Source organism: Acanthochromis polyacanthus, chromosome 23, assembly GCF_021347895.1.
Source record: "Acanthochromis polyacanthus isolate Apoly-LR-REF ecotype Palm Island chromosome 23, KAUST_Apoly_ChrSc, whole genome shotgun sequence".
Taxonomy (NCBI): Eukaryota; Metazoa; Chordata; class Actinopteri; family Pomacentridae; genus Acanthochromis; species Acanthochromis polyacanthus.
Window position 1 is genome coordinate 16,888,284 of NC_067135.1, and position 19,266 is coordinate 16,907,549.

The 19,266-nt window shown below is 39.2% G+C and overlaps 1 protein-coding gene across 2 annotated transcripts in view; it reads right to left on the bottom strand.

Annotated features, from left to right (window-relative positions):
- Positions 1-3,352: 3,352 nt before the first annotated feature.
- Positions 3,353-19,266, bottom strand: part of arap2 (ArfGAP with RhoGAP domain, ankyrin repeat and PH domain 2) — a 221,349-nt gene continuing 205,435 nt past the window's right edge. For both annotated transcript variants that reach the window (XM_051944258.1, XM_022200496.2), the window contains exons 27-33: positions 18,143-18,271; positions 16,369-16,502; positions 15,374-15,456; positions 10,196-10,231; positions 7,094-7,157; positions 4,914-5,027; positions 3,353-4,561 (exon numbers count right to left, since the gene is read on the bottom strand). In XM_051944258.1, the coding sequence (XP_051800218.1) occupies positions 4,211-4,561; positions 4,914-5,027; positions 7,094-7,157; positions 10,196-10,231; positions 15,374-15,456; positions 16,369-16,502; positions 18,143-18,271 (911 nt within the window). In that variant the 3' untranslated portion in view covers positions 3,353-4,210. The remainder of the gene's footprint in view (positions 4,562-4,913; positions 5,028-7,093; positions 7,158-10,195; positions 10,232-15,373; positions 15,457-16,368; positions 16,503-18,142; positions 18,272-19,266) is intronic.

A 19,266-nucleotide genomic window follows, 5' to 3' on the forward strand; every position in this document is an offset into this window, starting at 1 on the left:
GCGAAATCCACACAAGCTGTTACCCCAACAGAACGATGTGGTCAAAGTCAGCACATTCGGTCCTGCCCATGACTCTGCAGGGCTTTTTCACCGAAGTCTCTTCCACCATATGGTGACCTTCGGACACTATAGGCCTCAGAGGGGGCGGCAAAAATGCTGGGTTATACAGACACAGGGGACAGCGGGGGTAAATATACATACGTACAACGGTCCAAGGAAGGTTAGGAGGGATGTAAAGATGAGATGGAGCCAATACAAGTGAATTCGAAGGCACTTTCGTTCTGAACTTTAAAGGAACTGCTATCTTCACTGCTCTCAAGTGAGTGATAATGGCTTTTAAAAGGAGACAGGCGTTTAGTTCAGAAGAAATGAGTCCGAGGCATATATACTGTAGTACATTATCACACTTCAGAACCTATAGACTTACTGTATTCCTGCTGCCTGCTTGGAGTGAGGGGACTCTACTCTACTATTGCTATGAGCATCGCTATAATTAATGCAGTTGCGAGAGAAAAAAAACATATTTCCACAGTGCAAACAAAGCCTTAATAAGAAATGCTTCGACTATGAATGCAAAAATGTGGCAGCACTATGATTAGAATACACGGACATGAAACAAAGGACAAGCAGCTGCTGTTTGAGGCATAATGAAAATAAAATGTTGACATAAATTTTTCATGGAGGAACCTGTGACAATTGCCTACGTGTGCATTTTCCAGCTGCTATACATTATTCAACACGAGCGTTAGACGAGGAGTTGATTTTTACATTTCGCTTGGAGAGAAGGCGGAACTTGATGGAATTTATGAAGAAAATAATGACATAATTACATATGAAGAAAGTCAAAGGCAGAAGATTGAGCCTTTTTCCACGTTGAAATCCCTCAGCAGGGCTCAAGTAGCTCTGTGCTTCCAGGACTTCATTTCTCAAATCATACAAAATGATATCAAGGAACACAAGAGAGTGTACCGAAGCAAATCTGCCCAATGGAAAATCAAATCCCTAGATATACTGAGCAGATTTACCTGGTGGGGGAAAAAAAAAAAACGAAATTAATGTAATATACAAACCTGGAGCAAGCAGATGCAAAATTAAAATAGAAATAAAACACAGATAAAGAGCTTTCAGCAACCGAAGTGAAAAAAAAAAAATCCAATCATGATGCATAATAAACCTGAAAGCAATGGCGGTAATTATCATTAAACAACACTGATGTTTATCACTTTTTGATATCATCGTATAAGGCTTCCTTCATTCTCAGAGTACTATAATGACTTTACATCTTTAGTAAGTGTAATTATCCGATGGATCTGGATGTAGTTGTGCTTTCCTTGCTATAAAAAAAAAGGACAATTTTCTGTTACACACTCACACGCTTAGCATCACCTCTAGCATTCCCATTGTTCCCACCATCTGCATTTCTGTGGAAACAGCGAAGTTAATTTTTAGTCTGAGCTTTTGGGCTTTTGGCAAAGATAGAAATTTCTAATTTGCACTGCACAAAAGATACAGCGGTGACACGGATGAGAGATCAGTGTTATTCTTTCTCATTTTATGAATGTTTTTTTTCCCCACTCAGAGCCAGTAACAAATACTGCATGCATCAAACAATATTTTTTACACATTATATGCAACAGTACATACAGGTTGTGCTAAACTACATTGAAAGTGTCAGTGGAGTGGCAATGATGCCTAAAATTTTCGAGCGCATACTTCATTTTGTTGACAGAGAGATTGTTTTTTTTTTTCCTCTGTTTTCCTCTGCAAATGTTTACTTGCTCTTGCAGGGCAGTAATACTGAGAAAGCTCTTTTGAATCAGCTAAATAAGTTTTTGAATTTAAATGGGCTTTTTGTATGGATTCTGGTTTTACATAAAGTCACAGCACTGAGGTGGCTGTAATGCAGGCAGACAGCAATATTCATCCGAATACTGATTCTGGTAAAACATCAGTTTTGGTGCCGTCTTTGACAACGAGGACCAGAAAATGTTTCTTGACAGACCTGAGAAGTGTTTGTTATTATCTGCTGCAGTCCTTCTGCTGTGTTTTGAAGACAGAGGTTGTGTCATTGCTCCTGATTGTTAAAGTCTCAATGGATCACTGTGAAATGTGGCGTTCTCCAGGGTTCTCTTCTTGGGCCAGTATTGTTTAACCTCCCTCCAAATCAAACTATATATGACAATAATGTAACTTTTGATGGACACCACTCATCCCTTAATTAGCTCTATCACCAGAGTCCTCATATGTCAGTGTCTCACATAGCCAGACCATTCTAGTGCGTGTAGAATGGTCTGACTACACCTCATGATCATTCTGCTACAGGGGAAAACACTACTTGGGAGTGTCATATTGGTTGGGGCTAAGAAAATGATACACCAACTGTGTTCGCTCAAAATAGGGAATTGTTCTGGTAGGGCATTTGGACACATTAAGGTTTCTCTTTTATTACGAAAACAGCTCACCAAAAAGTATTTTTGACAGCATTTGAGGAGAGAAATAAGCTGCTGAATCTATCCTGGTTTTAGTTCAACAATGGCTAGTTTAGACGTCTATCGAAAGCTCCCTCCGCTCCCTGCACTGCATGAAGTAAAAATTAAACTACTTTATGCTAATAAGTAGAATAAATTAGAGGTAAACGTCCGTGGCGTCTGTAACTATACATTTGTGCATCTATGACCGTATACTCATGGACAAACAAGTGAAGCATAAACTGCTCTCAACTCCGGCCCTCAGCTATCCATCGGAGAGATTCTGAAAAACTGATGTTTGTTCATAAGTAATTTCTAATCCTTTTGAAGGATACAGACACTTTTAGGATTCTTCTTTAGGAAGAGCATTTGAGCTTTCTAAAGATCTGCAGGCAGGTGGTAAATCACTGTTAGAACTTCGAGGCTCATCGTTAATGTCACCCAACTTCAGCCATTTTCGAATTGGAATATTAACTCTGCCGTTTTCCTTAACATTTGATTGAGTGGTTTACCTCCTGCGTTTTAGCTCCTTTTGTTGCATTAGTAGAACATAAATCCATTTATCTTTCTATTTCTTTTTATTTTCTTATCATTTTCTATATTTGACTACATCAAAATATTTTTGACTACGTTACGTTATTACATTTTTAGTTCCTTTGTTTTGATGTTGTCTTAATGTCGTTTCCTGCTCGTAAAATAAATAAATAAAAAAAACATTTCTTCATGCTAACTACCTAGCATGCACAAAAAGCTAACAGATAAATTTGCTATAATGTAGCCAGGTAACATTTAGCATAAAATAATTTGAAAGAAACACTTCACATAAGAGTGCAAATCACATTGACATTATGGAATAATTAATAATGATTAAGTGAAATACCAAGTTAAAACATGTTTTTAATGTTTATTTATAGATTTATGCTGTACATTTGCTGCACAATACAACGGTTGGCAGCCAGTGCAAAGTTTAAAGTGGTACGTCACAGAATCATCTGCTTCAGAAACACTGCTAGTTGACATATTTAGACATATTAATGTTAACAGTTTCAGTACAGTAGCGAATACTGGAGTGAAAATAAATAACACATAAAAGCTAATATTGTACGAAACCTTTCAGCCTATAGCCAACGTTACAAGCTAGATGACCCTAAACCTGCTCTTTTTTGCAGATGATATGCAAACATGGATCATTTTCTTGGGGTTCTGTGCCTAAAAGCATTTACAGCTTTTCTGGAGGCAAAACTTTTTAAAATACTGGGAATGTTATTACATATATGCAGCGACATCAAGAAATCTTTGCAGCAGAAGTGATACAAAGAAGATTAGCTTCACAGCATAGAAGGTTAAAAAAAACTATAATACTTTTCAGATGTAGTAGAAACGGGCTTTCCAACAAAACTGGAAACATAAAAGAATGAACTAAGCAGTTTGAAATATTCCCTGGAAGCGGGCTTTGACAGTGGAACACATTTTTGTGACTGTCTGCGAGACGAGCGGCTTATAAATCACGCTTTGTAGTGCTTGGGTCAGCGCCATGTCCAGCTGAGGTCTACATGACCTCCACTGTCTCCTGCACCTGTTTTCAACATCCCCTTGTGCATCAGCATCTCTTTATAAACCCGAGTTCAGAAGCAGAGTTCATCCCCCATGAACGCAATTCATCAGTCAGTCTTCTCATCTTTCGGTTTATTGTTCAAACTGACCGTATATGCAACTTTCTTCCCTCTTTATTCCTCGTCCTGTCAGTCATTGTTCTTGCGGCCAGTCTTGCTGAGCACAGAGTTTAATTCATTAAGCAGATTAGATGGCATCATACCCTCTGCGCCGAGAACGGGTCTTTTGCCGAGAGTCTTACAGCCACCGTGAGGAGGTGGAGGCAACGGCATCGGCTGCAAATGTCTGGACAGAGACGGGGAAGGTAGCCGCTGAGGCAGGCAAATATCCATAGAGCCTCTCCTGTTTGGGGCCTCTGGAGCCTGAAGTAGGTCCTTGGGCTTTGGGCAGATGGCTAAGGTGCTGGCCTTGAGGCGTACACCAGCATCCTTGATTGCCCTTTGGTCTCCATCTCCAAGAGAAGTCCTCCTGTCCGTCAGCTGTGAGCAAATATGGCATGGAACTGAATTCAAGTCAATCACAAACCACACTTGAACCTCAGCTTTATTATCCTTGTTCCTACCATTGTGACACCAGATTAAAATCATGACGCTTTCATGAGTAATCAAATAAACAAACTGCAAATTCCGATGTTCCAAGTGAAGCTTTTTAAAAACCTTTCTTGATCTAAGGCAATGAAACACATCAACAGCTATTCAGATATCTTTAAGTATAATATTAATCAATATTAATCAATTAAACTTACCCATGAATGGACAGATTGATAACATGTAATTTTTATGTTAACAAATAATCAGCAAAGGAAACTACTATCACTACCGATGTCCTCACCAGTTTGCTGGGATTGTGGTTGTGCGGTGGGACCTTGCTGCTTTCTGTCAAAGCTCCCCCTCTGGACGATTTTTCGTCTTCTTTTGAGGTCCACAAATAGAGGTCAGAACCGTACTGAAGACACAAAGCCAACAGCAGTAATGAGAAAAAAAACCTACGCCACCATTCTAAAGTTTGGGGTCATCCAGACAATTTCATGTTTGCCATGAAAATTCACTTTTATTCATGTGTTAACATAATTGCACAAGGGTTTTCTAATCATTGGGTAGCCTTTCAACACCATTAGCTAACACAATGTAGCATTAGAACACAGGAGTGATGGTTGCTGGAAATGTTCCTCTGTACTCCTATGGAGATATTCCATTAAAAATCAGCTGTTTCAAGCTGGAATAGTCATTTACCACATTAACAATGCCTTGAGTGTATTTCTGATTCATTTCATGTTATCGTCATTGAAATAAAAAGATTTTCTTTCAAAAATAAGGACATTTCTAAATGACCCCAAACTTCTGAACGGTAACGTACTTGTGATGGGTATTAAATGAGGACAACAAGGTTAGTTCATATTCTTTAATTGCCTCTCTTCAAAGACTGCAGGTTGGTGGCCTCTGCAGATGTTGAAGGAAGAGTAGATTAGTGTGGCATGAAGTAGAAACTGCTCTAAAATAACTACTGAGCAAGTATAAAATACGGTTTTCAGCCAGTTTAAAACAAGCATCTTTAAAAACGAGGGAAAGTCAAAGAGCGATGATGCTCTGTTCTATCACAGCTGTCCGACAGAGTCCTGATCTCTGGCTAAACTTTCTCTTTAACAATGTCTCCTTTTATATCACTGTGACCCCCAGACCTATAGAACTGTCTCTCTTTAACAAATCCTTATTTCATCACTGCTAGGACCTGTCCTTGGACCTTTACACCCTCCCCCAGCTCTCCAACACTCACCACCACCTTACCTCAGAATGAGGCCCTCCATCGCTAGTTGCTATGGAAACTGTCGGAGCACAATGCTCGCTAACAGGTAAGGGAAGGGAAATCAAGAACAGAGTGAAGTGCTCTCTGTCTACTTTCTCATCTGCACTTTCTCTCTGCCCTTCCCGCAAGTCCTGTGTCCTTCCCACAAGCCCCCGTGTTGGAAGCTGACAATCCTGATATTTAGTGGATTTGGGAGGAGAATCCTAATATTTTTAGCCGGCTCCAGTCTCCTATAGATTTAGCTGCTGCGGAGCTAAGAGCTTCTCCAAAGAGAAGAAGGAATAAAAGAAAAAAAATCCACTGAAATAAACACCTTGAAACACTTAAAAACAACCGACAAAAATTGCCTTCCCCTTTAGATCAATCTCTCCCTGACAGTGTTGCCCTTTTTACTTGCTAACCCAAACTAAGGCACTAAAAGGCTTTTACAGTAAGCACCTGTGATAAACAACACTGTGCTGCAGACGGGCTCCCGTAAAAAGAAGCCAAGGAGAGTGCTGAAGAAATGTGCTGAGCATACAATACAGAGCTGGGAAATTGTAGTTTGATATTTCACTCCGGTGTGATACTCAACTTTTAGCCGTTTGCTTGAAAACGAGCAGAAAATAGACGTTTAGCCTAATGAGAGGAAAAAAAATGCTATTTAAAGATGAAGACGGCAGCAACGGAGATGAGAGTGAAAAATAATACTGAGATAATGACACATCCGTAGCTGTTCTCCCCGTGTTTGCTTTGCTTTGCATTATTTATGTCATATGTGCTGTGTCAGCCACTGACAGCAACAACACTTAGCTCTATCTGGGGGCTAAGTACCACAATGTGATTGTTACAGTCGCCTTGACCTTATTCTCACAGCTTTTCCACATAAAGTGATTTATGTTTTTGCTGAGTGACCTCGAAAACCTTACACTTCTCTCCCTGTTTACGTATTTCATCTGCCTAACAGCACAATGGGAATGGATGATTTTGGGGGTGGGGGGTGGATATGATTTATAATATCTCCTTGTTCTGAGATACGGATTGTAAAAGATGATTTATTCAGTCGGTAATCGAGTGTATTTTTCATCCGAATAAGGAGGATGCGTCCGCAATGTGTGTGTCACATTCGTACACATTCTTGTTCTCTCCTCCCAAGAGTTTGCTCATTAAGTAGCTTCATCAAGCTAAGAGACTTCCTGTTTTTTTGTTTTATTTCTCCACCACCTTACCGTCATCCTGATGATGCCTGTCACCCAGCTGACCTGCGTCTCCCTCTTGTCACAGCAGAAATGCCTGAGGAGGGAAAGCTCAGTCACATCACCAGAGCGTGTCACTTTCACACCCATTTTACACAGGCGACTGGATTTGGTGAGTCACGGCACCGGACGGAGTTTCTTCTAGAGGGACACTTCACTGATCGCTGTAAGAGCAGCAGAGGCGCTCTTGCCTCCGTTCCCTGTCATTATATAAATGTGCATGAGTAAAGTAACCCCTCGGCAGCAGTGATTAGTGCTGTTAATAATAACCTGGGATGATGGTTTAAGTAATGCCTGCCACCTATTCAGGGTTGTACTTTATATAGTTTTCAGCTATATCTGATGACAGCTATTGTGGTCATGTAATGTACTGTAATCTAGCTGTAGATAGCAATTATGAAAGCCCATCAAGGCAAATTCATAGAGCTAAAGTATGGAGATTATTTAAAGGTACTTATCATGTAATAAGTGATATTGATATGATGCTGTTCTTTTTATTTAGCTGCTCAAACGTTTACAGAAAGACCTTGAAGACATTGATATTTAAAATTCTATCAAGAAATAAATGTATCGTGAATATAAAGGAGGTTATCTGGAATCTGGGAAAGTCAGAATTATGACGGTGACTTAATAATTAGGAAAAATACACCATTCAAAAGTTTGGGGTCACCCAGATAATTTCATGTGTTCCAAGAAAACTCACACTTTTATTCATGTGCTAACATAATTGCACAAGGGTTTTCTAATCATCAATGAGCCTTTCAACACCATTAGCTAACACAATGTAGCATTAGAACACAGGAGTGATGGTTGCTGGAAATGTTCCTCTGTACCCCTATGGAGATATTCCATTAAAAATCAGCCATTTCCAGATAGAATAGTCATTTACCACATTAACAATGACTACACTGTATTTCTGAGTCATTTAATGTTGTCTTCACTGAAAAAAAATGCTTTTCTTTTGAAAATATGGACATTTCTGGCGACTAAAAACGGTAGTGTAAATATCAGTATTTTATTCAATGAAGCGCTCACATACAGTTTGCAAATGTTTGCCCCCCCATTGACCCTTAATAAGGGGCCCTCACTGGCCACGTTGCCCTAGGCCCTGAAAAGATAAAGATTGCCACTGCCCACTTGCACACAAGTGACTTGTGTTTTGACTGCAGTTTTTGAATGAATGCAATGAAAAGCAAATCCACTATTTTGTTTGTATTTTTCATCTAAAGTCTGAATGTCAGCCTTAAAAAACCGGGCACACAGAGACACAACTAGCATAATCAGAAAGCGTAATAGGTTTGCTGTTTATTTTGATATGTGGTGTGTCGTATACGACTGAACACACAGAAGTAATTTTTAAAATTTAAATGTGTAGCAAACAAAACTACAAAGACCTAGTTAAACTTTTTTTCCCCAAATGATACTAACATATAATAGACATTAGCATATAGAGATATGAGCATAACAACAGAATTAATTGATGTGTGTGGAGGTTCAAACTGTGATTACAATCGTTTTGTCCTAGCCGACTCTGTTGCACAGACAATAATCTAATGTTGTTGGAATGGCCACATTTTTGTATATGCTTTAGAGATCAACCTATATGTTTTTGAACCCAATATACACTAACGTTCAAAAGTTTCGAGTTAGAAATAATCTTATTTTTGAAAGAAAAGCAGTTCTCTTCAAAGACGATAACATTAAATGAATCAGAAATACAATCTCAACATTGTTAATGTGATAAATGACTATTCTAGCTGGATAGGGCTGATTTTTAACAGAATATCTACATAGGGGTACAGAGGTAATTATGTTAGCAGATGAATTAAAGTGTGAGTTTTCATGAAAATAATGAAATTGCCTGGGTGACCCCAAACTTTTGAACTGCAGTGTACATTAAAAGTTACTTAACAGGTGGTAGCACTTTGTCAATAATAACTGGGATTCTTTTTTAATAATATTTTTGTGAATATGTACAAATACAGAAGTCGGAGTTAGGATTAAAGTTCTCTCAGGGTTTCTCCAACGCTCATCAAATAAAGTTTTTGACATTTAGTACCTATTAAACATCACAGAGAGTGAAATTCAATATCTTTTTCACAGAGACTAGATGATGAAAAAATCAGCAGGAACAATCCGACCTACAATAATCTACAAATGAATTAATGACAATTTATATTCCATTTTTGTTCACACTTCCAAGCTCTATGTTACAATTATCCTTATTAGCAACAGGATTAATCACATAACATCACCTAAAAACAGGTAAAAAGCGGGGGGAAAAAAAGAATTTAGTGACATGTTTTTGCTGAAAATGGACTCTTGCACATTCCGAATCAAGGTTAGGAGCGATAATATTAAATAATAACACAGATCGCAATAAAAAACTATTAAAAACCATTCTTTCATACAAGTCTCGCTTGTTTCAAGATGTCTCACATTCTCAAAGTTCATGCATAAAAAAAGAATTCAATCTAGTGGTACAGCAGATGAGACAAAATATTCGAGATATTAATAAATGAAAGTCGAGGCTTTTTACCACCTTCTGAAGTGTTTTGTAAGTGAAATGAATCGAGTGGTTTCTAACACTTGTCAGGACCTTCCGACTGTTCTGACAACAGTTTTCTAACTCAGAATGATCCTATTCAAATAACCTAAATTGGAATATGTTCGCTGTGCTATCAGAAATGGAGTGACAGAAACATTTCTGGGTGAAGTTCGTCAAGAACTGCATTGTTGACTTGGAAAAAAGAAGCTCTTCATGCGTGACAGAACATAGTGGGTTTCAGGGAGCTACAAATGGCGGTTAAAGTAAAATGAGAAAATGATTGTGTACAGTTTCACCTCCCGACAGTCGACTACACAGGAGCACCTCGCCATGTGACCAGCACTAATATATTTTTACTGCTCTGATGTTCCCATTAGTAACCCACTTAGATCATTACAAAGTGCTTTAGCTTCAACTTTTTCACTCGCTGCCACTTGATACTTTCGGTTTCACAGAAATTTTAAGTGGAAAGGGTAAAAGTCACAATCATGAATAATTGAACTGAAGAACTTCTACAGGGTACTCACCATTGTTGTTTATCAGTGTAGACTGTGAAGCCCCAGCTGCAAAAAAAAAAAAAAAAAAAAAAAAGGAAAGACGGGTCAGATTTACAAATTTTGGCTTGGCAAACCCAAACTTGCGATGTCCTGAATACCAATTTAATTTGAAAGGACACGTGGAATCTTAAACTTCAACACCAATCAGCAACAAACAAAGACAGAAAGTACTGTAAAGATTGCAGAAGGTCAGAACTCTTTCAGCGAGGAGCGGGGACAAAAAAGAAACAAGTTATGTGTGAGTGCTAGGTGCTAAACAGTGGAATTAATTAAGTTAATACTGCAGTTTCAGCTCACATGTTTATGCATGAGCAGATATGAATATGCTCCGGGCCAAAGGGTACAAAACGCAGACACATGCTGCTCACCTATCCGCCTTTAAGTAGAATTTGTTGGGGGAGATGGAAAAGATTTTGAATCTTTAAAATTCAATTGTGCAAGTGAGAGGATTGTTATGCATATGTATGGATATCGAATCGTGTGACCTAAATATGTAGTAGGCGGTAGGAATTGATGGGACTCGGAAACACCCCTACAATTTAATCAGTTGTTCCTTGTATTGTTTATGACAGATGAGTCCCGATAAGTCCACAACGGTCAATTTGTAGTAGGATCACAATCATGTGATCGTCAGCAGGCAGTTGATGTAGTGTTCACTTGTTGTCATAGTTACAGTGACCAAACAGTCTAAAAGTCAGCTGATAACATGATCAAGAGAAAAAAAGGTTTTTATAATTACTAAATGTGCATCATCAACGTTCTTAAAATCAATGGAATTAACCCCTAAAAAGCCGGGACTTAGTATACTCGTTCCCGCTTAGTCGTACACACAGCCGAAACCGAACATTCTTGGCTTAACGCGTGTGACTTGTTTATGATTGCTAATTAACATAAAATATGCAAACACCCGTATGTTTAAGTTGACCAATGGTAAGATATAAACATTGGCCCCAAATTTGCTTATTTCAAACGATAAAGCCGTGTGAGCCGTTATAACGAAGCCACAATTACGAAGCTCTTATCGGGGCCGCGTACCGGCCGAAATTCAATATGGCGAATGTCTACGACAATGCGACCTCGCAAGACTTGATCGATATTTTCGAAATATTGAAAATGTTGAGTAGTAATCTGTACATGCCACATACTGTCTCAGACACAGTCTTCACATATAAGAAAACCAATCAGAGAGCGCAGTACTCTGCCAAGGCTGCTCAGTTGTATCATTTCCAACAGATGAAATCTTTAAAAAACTTGTGGTCCATAGTGGTTGATCTGTAGTAGGATCGCAATCATGTGATCGTCAGCAGGCAGCTGACGTAGTGTTCACTTGCTGTCATAGTTACAGTGACTATCTCGCAATGATACAGAAATATTTAACAAATCCGTGGATCCAGACTATAAGCCGCGTCACTTCCAAAATCTAATAACTTGGTCTTTGTGTCATTTCTGACCCTTCCTGAAAATTTCACCCAAATCTGGAAGTCTCTTTTTGAGCAATGTTGCTAACAGACAGACAGATGGACGGCGATTGTCACAAAACTATAGCGATGAACGAGCTAATTATTAGATGCTGCAAGCTCAACAAAGTGACCCTCTTCCCACATGCCGACATTCCTATATGCTTGCGAGTGTAAAAATCCACGGAGTTGTGTGCACTTAATTGTAAATGAACCTGCACACAGGCAGCGTGAGGTGAAAAGACCACCTTCCTGGAGAATACCCTGAAAACCTTCGCAAGCTGTGGTTGGAACGGAGCAGAGAAGTAGGGGGAAGAACAAAGCAAAAAAAAAAAAAAGAAGAAGAAGAAGGGGGCAGAGATAGAGAGACCGCAGCCTGGAGCACCACTCCTGTGAGTTAAGACGGCCGATCCAACCCCGCAGTAGGCCGCTCACAAATAGACCTCTGCCTAATGAGGTACTGGAGCGCTGCCTCTCCTAACCCTCTCGCTATGACTCTCTCCATTCTCCTCAGCACTCTGTCTTTATTTCTTTATTCACCATATCACTTCTCCCACAGCCCACTCAACAGTATATCTATGATACCACGCTGCATAATTCTTTCCTTCTGTCCCGCTTTCTCTCTCTCTCTCTTCATCTCCCACTCCCTCTCTCTTATCCGGTTTTTCTCCCCCTGAAGGACTGCGCAATGTAGACAATCGCTTGCCGGACTCATTTTTCACACTCTCCCCCACCCCCACCCCCCACCCCCCGACTGGAATTTCCGACATGGGGAAAATTATGAGGAATTATAATTGGGTAATGTGAAATATAGGGTTTGGCTTCTCAAAAATGTCCTCTTTGACCAACAGGAAGTGCTGCGGGTTTGGCGAACGTCATAAATTATAGTAATAGAGGATCATTAAAATAAGATGGTGGCCGCAATGCTTGCTATCTGCAGGAAGTGGGTTTAATCATTTGTATTTGTTAAAATGCAATTACATTTAATCAATTTCATTACAGTGAAAAATAAGACGGGGTCAGGAGTGGATTGGGTGTCGGTAATGTATCGGAGCGGGCGAACAGCTTGCTCACAAACGCTATTAAAGACTTCACTCTAGAAGACGGTGGGACTGCTGAATAATCCCAACTTCATCTGCAATAACAGAAGGCTTGATTTGCTAACAATGTGCGCAGCAGCTGTTTTGGTGCTAATGAGTCACCATATCCATTAATATGAACCAAAAACTTGGTGCCTGTTAAAAAAAAATGCCTCCCCCCAATAACATCTTAATGCAATATTTATTGCTCTACAAAATATGCAAGAAAGGAACGGAAATTATTCCAATGACCACGAAAACTGCTTCACAATTCCTGACTGACCACTGAGACACAGTCTGTTATTTAACATCTGGGATAAGTCGGAGAAAAATGGAGAAAATGGAGCCGAGCCACTAAAGGAGAGGAAGAATGGTGATATAAAGTATATGGCAATGGAAATCACTTCAGTTATGGAAGGGAATATTAATGCAGCAAATGAACAAATGTGCATTAAGTGCACTTAACGGCAGCTCAAAATACAAAGCCCACAGCACAAATTGCATGGCAGAATTTCTACTTTTGGAAGAATGATGACGCTAGCTGCAAATGCCTTCCTGTGTTGTGACTAAAGGTACTTTAATGTTTGATTTCAGAATTAAAGAGACCTTTTCCAGTGAGTCAGGCTGTCATTTTAGTGGAAAATGTGTTACTTAGTCCATTTTTCTGTGGTCAAAGCATCTGTTCTCTTAAACAACCCAGTGTGTGGCATTAATAGCAGTGCTTTCACATCCACTGCAGCTTTGCTCACTTATATCAACTGTGCAAGTGGAGACACAAAATGCACGGCAAAGCAAGCCATACAGCTAAGACTGTCATTTGTTTTAATCTACTGCAGAATCCCTCCAAGTTTTATTACTCTGCCAAGGAGCCGCAAAGTTATGTGACGATCGGCGTACATTTGTCTGTCTGAGTCGATTCATGGGCTTTTATTTTGAAGAATGCAGGTTAGCACTTCTTAAAAGTTGATGGCATATCATCAGTATAGTGAATTAAAACTGTGTATAGTCTTGTACCCACTTTCATTTTAGGATTTCACATGTTCCTAATAAGATGAATGCTGGAGGTGACTTGTAGAAGTACTGTGTCTTTTATATTTTCAGATGTATTTGGTATGGTTCTTGAACTTCCTCTTTAGCTTTGGAGTTTTTCAGAGGAAAGTATACAGCTATTTTGCTCTCTGAACTTCTGCATTTTTTAAAATAAATGTGAAGTTAACTAAAAACTACGGTGGCCGACAAGGGCATACGTGCCGCAAACCAAAAAACGCAATACAAACGGCCAAAATGCAATACAAACGATCAAAATGCTGCAAACACAGGAATGATGCAAACCCAAAAACACATAAAACAAATGCAACAGAGAAATGCTGCAACAAAAAAATGATGCATTCACAGAAATGCTGCAAAAGCAAAAACGCACAAACCGACAAAACAAATGCAAAAGGGAAATGCTGCATACAAACCCCGAAACAACTGCAAGAGAGAGACGCTGCAAATTCACAGAAGGTCGCCAGGCCACTAGGGGGAGCTGTTCTGATCGGCGTCCCTAGCAACGGTCTGCTAGACAGACGCACGGTAATATTTGCTACATAAATTTGCTGCTGTTGGATAATACTGTAAGAGACTAGGGCCGAGTGTTTAAAAAAGACGTAAGGGAAAACATATCTTTTTATTCTCCTCTCCGAGTGTTTGAAAACTTTCTTATCCCGCTGTCTTCTTTGCAACTCCCTCCTGGGTATTTCCTGTCGGTATAAAAGATCAATCCCTTCCGTATGGTCAGCTCCCCCTAGTGGCCTGGCGAACTTCTGTGAATTTGCAGCGTCTCTCTTTTGCAGTTGTTTCGGGGTTTGTATGCAGCATTTCCCTTTTGCATTTGTTTTGTCGGTTTGTGTGTTTTTGGTTTTGCAGCGTTTCTGTGAATGCATCGTTTTTTTGTTGCAGCATTTCTCTGTTGCATTTGTTTTATGCGTTTTTGGGTTTGCATCATTGGTGTGTTTGCAGCGTTTTGATTGTTTGTATTGCGTTTTGGCCGTTTGTATTGCGTTTTTTGGTTTGTGGCGCGTATGCCCGTGTCGGCCACCGTAAAACCACATGTAATGTTTGTGCATGACACTGTTGCATTTGAACAAAGTTGTTTTGGTTCATTTTTTAATTTGGAAACAAATTATTTGTAAAGATTCATAAGTTATGAAGTTGTCATTCTTGATTTATTGTATTTGATATATGTCATTGTTTATTAACTGGTCTCTGGCCTGTTATCTTGCAAATGTGGACCCAAAGGCAAAGCAAGTTCATTTTCCCTGCAGTATGAGTTGACTCACAGGCTTTTATTTTGAAGAATGCAGGTTTGCATTTCTTAATCACTGATGATATGTCATTAAAATGGTGTATATAACTGTACTGACTTTCATATTAGGATTTCAAAGGAATGCTGGAGGTTAATTCTAAAAGTACCGTTTCATTTATTACTCCACCAAGGAATGCAGCGGAGTTATGTGATGATCAGTGTTGGTTAGTCCGTCTGTCAGCAACATTACTCAAAAAACGGATTTGTATGAAATTTTCAGGGAAGGTCATAAATGACCCTTGTTCTACATGTGAGTGTGGCTTACTTGGTTGGAGGCTTAAGCTTTTTCTTCAGGCCCAGGTAACATTTCACACACTTGAGCTGGATTGATTTCTCTGCTTTCGCGCTCTGCAGACAACAACAAAAAAACAACAACAGCTGAACGGTTTGAATTAATAACTACAAAAAGGAGGAAAAACCATCGTTCAACTTATTAAAATAAAATGAAAAGCCAACAATTTATTTGCGCCGCCGCAAAAAATTACAATCAATTTGAATCTTCTTCCAGCCAACAAAGAACAAAGTAGAAGAGAACAAAGTGAACCAGATCAAAGCTATAGCCTGCCTCTGACACCTACACATCACAATCAATAATTTCTGCTAAATACAGACATGGCAATAATTGCAGAGTCCAAGAAATATCAATTAAATTGCAGCAACACTTGTAATTTCCCTCGCATTTAAGCAGTAATTAGACACCTTCTTGTGCAGCCTGATACTTGGAAAAGCTTTCAGTGAAAGTACCCCTACAACCTCTATCTGTTTTCCCCTCCCACCTACACCCTCCACCCTTCTGCCAGAATTACTGCACCTCCATCAATTATTAACACTTCTTCACACTCCTTTACGAATCCCATGTTTCAACTGCAGAAATGTGCTGAGAAGAAAACCCCTCTAGGGAATTCAGTCCTGCTGGTCCTTTCTGAAGCGCTCGGCATGTTCTTATTTTTTAATTTTTTTTGTGAAAAAGACTGGGAAGTCCGCAGCCAGGTGCGTTTGGAAAACGTAGAACCTCGAGGCCGAGACATTGCCAGGAAGATGAAGCAGATTGAGACTGGTGAGATTTGGTTGTAGCGACACAGAATCCGTTCGATCACATTTTGGTTTACTTAAGCAGCTCTATAACCTTTTTGAAATCCTTCAACAGACAAAGCTCTCTGTGTTCACCTGAGACTTTGTGTTTGCATGCAGAGGCCCACGGTGGCAAGTGTTGACTGTGAATGAGACAGTAGATTAAGCCAAAACTAAAAGCATACTTACTTTGATATCTCTGTAGAGCAGCAGCTTTTCTGCACGTAGTACGACATACTTGTCCTGAAATTTATGCCCTGAAAGCAGTTTGCAGGATCCATCGCTGAACTTCAGATAGCCACTTTTTATAAACTGTCCTTGGTCTGTAGTGAAGAATCAAAAACAATTTAGTGTAAAACATTGCAAATTAAAGGATCTATTGGTTTGTTCCACATCTGGTGATCAGGAATAAATTTGAAACCATAAATTCAGTAAAAACAGATACTTTCACAGAATCGTTTTAAACACGAACAGATGGTTAGGTCAGTTTTGTCAAGCTTAGCAATCTATTTTCACTATATATCCATAATTCTGTTTGCTATTTTACCATTTATGCATTACTTCCAGCTCAAGGGAAGCATAATTTTTAGACATAACTATTCATTTTCACCACTTGACAGTAACTGGAGTGAATGATGGCACCGTAAAGTGTGTACTCGGCTTCCTGTCGCCATATTTAGGTAGTTATTTAATGATTACAGCAGATCTATGCAAAGCTATAAGAGACATCTACTCATTATCTGCTGTACCGTTCAAAAGCTTGAGGTCACTTAGAAATGTTGATTTTTAATGGAATATCTCCATAGGGGTACAGAGGAACATTTCCAGCAACCATCACTCCTGTGTTCTAATGCTACGTTGTGTTAGCTAATGGTGTTGAAAGGCTCATTGATGATTAGAAAACCCTTGTGCAGTTATGTGAATAAAAGTGTGAGTTTTCATGGAAAACATGAAATTGTCTGGGTGACCCAAACTTTTAAACAATAGTGTCTTTTTGTTAATATTTTTTGCTGGGAGTTCTATGAAAAGGCTGACGTGGGTTTCATGTGTTTACATGATGTATCTACAGTTTCAAGCTAGCTCAATCTAGCATGATGACAAAAACAAGGGGAAACAGCTAGCCTATCTAAATGTAGCAGTTTTAAAGCTTTTTAACATGGTATTTATTGAATTTGTTTAGTCTGTGCAAAAACCCAATTGCAAAAGTATCGCTCGGTTGTTTAACTAGTTGGGGACCTTTGATGGACTAGAACCACCTGTTTAGTTTCACACAGTCTTAACATCAAGCTAGCTGTTAGACTGCTGGTCTTAGACACATACCTTACCGTTCAAAAGTTGGGCTCACTTAGAAATGTCCTTATTTTTGAAAGCAAAGCAGTTTTTTTTCAATGAAGACATATGGTAAATGACTATTCTAGCTGGAAACGGCTGATTTTTAATGGAACGTCTACATAGGAATACAAAGGAACATTTCCAGCAACCATCACTCCTGTGTTCTAATGCTACATTGTGTTAGCTAATGGTGTTGAAAGGCTAATTTATGATTAGAAAACCCTTGAGCAATTATGTTAGCACATGAATAAAAGTGTGAGTTTTCATGGAAAACATGAAATTGCCTGGGTGACCCCAAACTTTTGAATGGTAGTGTATATTGCATTTAAGTTTTGCTAACTATTTCAGCTGTTCATAACTTTTACACAATTACACTCATTTCAACTTGTTATCTATGAGTCAGCATGTTCTATCAAAACAGAAATATATCCTTTAGAACCCACTATTTCCTTTTTTAACCCCACTGCAGTAGAAATTGGTCGGGTGTTATCAGCAGAGACAATAATTAAAAAAAAAAAAAAAAACACAAAATGACAAAATATACATAAAAATCTACAAATTAACCTATTCAGAACTACACTAAATAATGGCATGCAACTGGTATGTGTGCAGCATTTATTGCACATTCTACCTTTCCCATCAGCCACTCTTTTTGCATCTGCAAACTTCTTTATAACAAGAAACGCAGAGCTCGGGCAGTCCAAGGAGCTCCACTCCAAGACCTGCTCAAGAATCTTCTCGCTGTGGTGCAACGGTCGCTCTGTTACAAAACATAAAAAATAAAAGGTTGTGAGTCAGAAAGGGGAAATAATTAAAAAGGTGAAAGTGATTGGAAACATAAATGGTCAGAAGAGTCAACTGCCAACAAGAAAGCCATTTTGTCCTCGGGTTTAATGAATTAGAAATGCATGAAACAAACCCATAACCTCCTATCATAAAACGCACAACTAATTCTAGTTAACCAATAACAAAATGATGCTGCTGTTCCCCCCATTTTCATCACAGAACAGTTTAAATTATCAACAGCATATCAGCACCTGATTATAAAAACACACTCATGTGCAAAATAGACCTATTATCTCTTCCTAATTGGCGAGCAGTGTACATGCTATCAGCCAAAATAAAAAAAAGCAGATAATTTGTGTACCACCACTCCTGCTCTGATGCCTTCATCTCTACACTCCCCCTGTTTTTCATAACCGAAGGAGGTAAGAAAGAGCCACAATGGCATAACTTATTCATAACAGTGGGCTTATCTTCTCTCTGGAATCTATGCAGACCCAGGCCATGGAATTAGTTCCTCATTTCCCAACAAATATTAGCTCCCCTTTTCTGCCTATTGTCCTCGATAACAGTGTTTATCTGTAGCTATCCTCCAAAATGGCTAATTAACGCGCTTTCCCTCCCTTCTTTATGGTTTTACCAGCAAAACCTGTCACGCTACTGCCTTCAAAATAGCTTGTCTGTTTATTCTTTCACAGACATATTGTTTTGGCATGGAAAATATGCTGAACCGTCAGCAAATATATTCAGCATTCAACACACCTTCATTTTTAGAAGAGGACGGCGTGTCCTCTGTAACTTTGCGAGGAGAAAAACAAACATAAGAGCGAGGTGTAAACTCTCAGTGAACTGATGAAAAGTGCACGGGGACCGCCAGCTAAGCAACTTCGCGACAAAGCTCAACTTTGACTTCCCCTTGCTTGCCGCTTCCCGCGGCACGATCAAATGCAGGCGTTGCAAGGCATGAGGCGC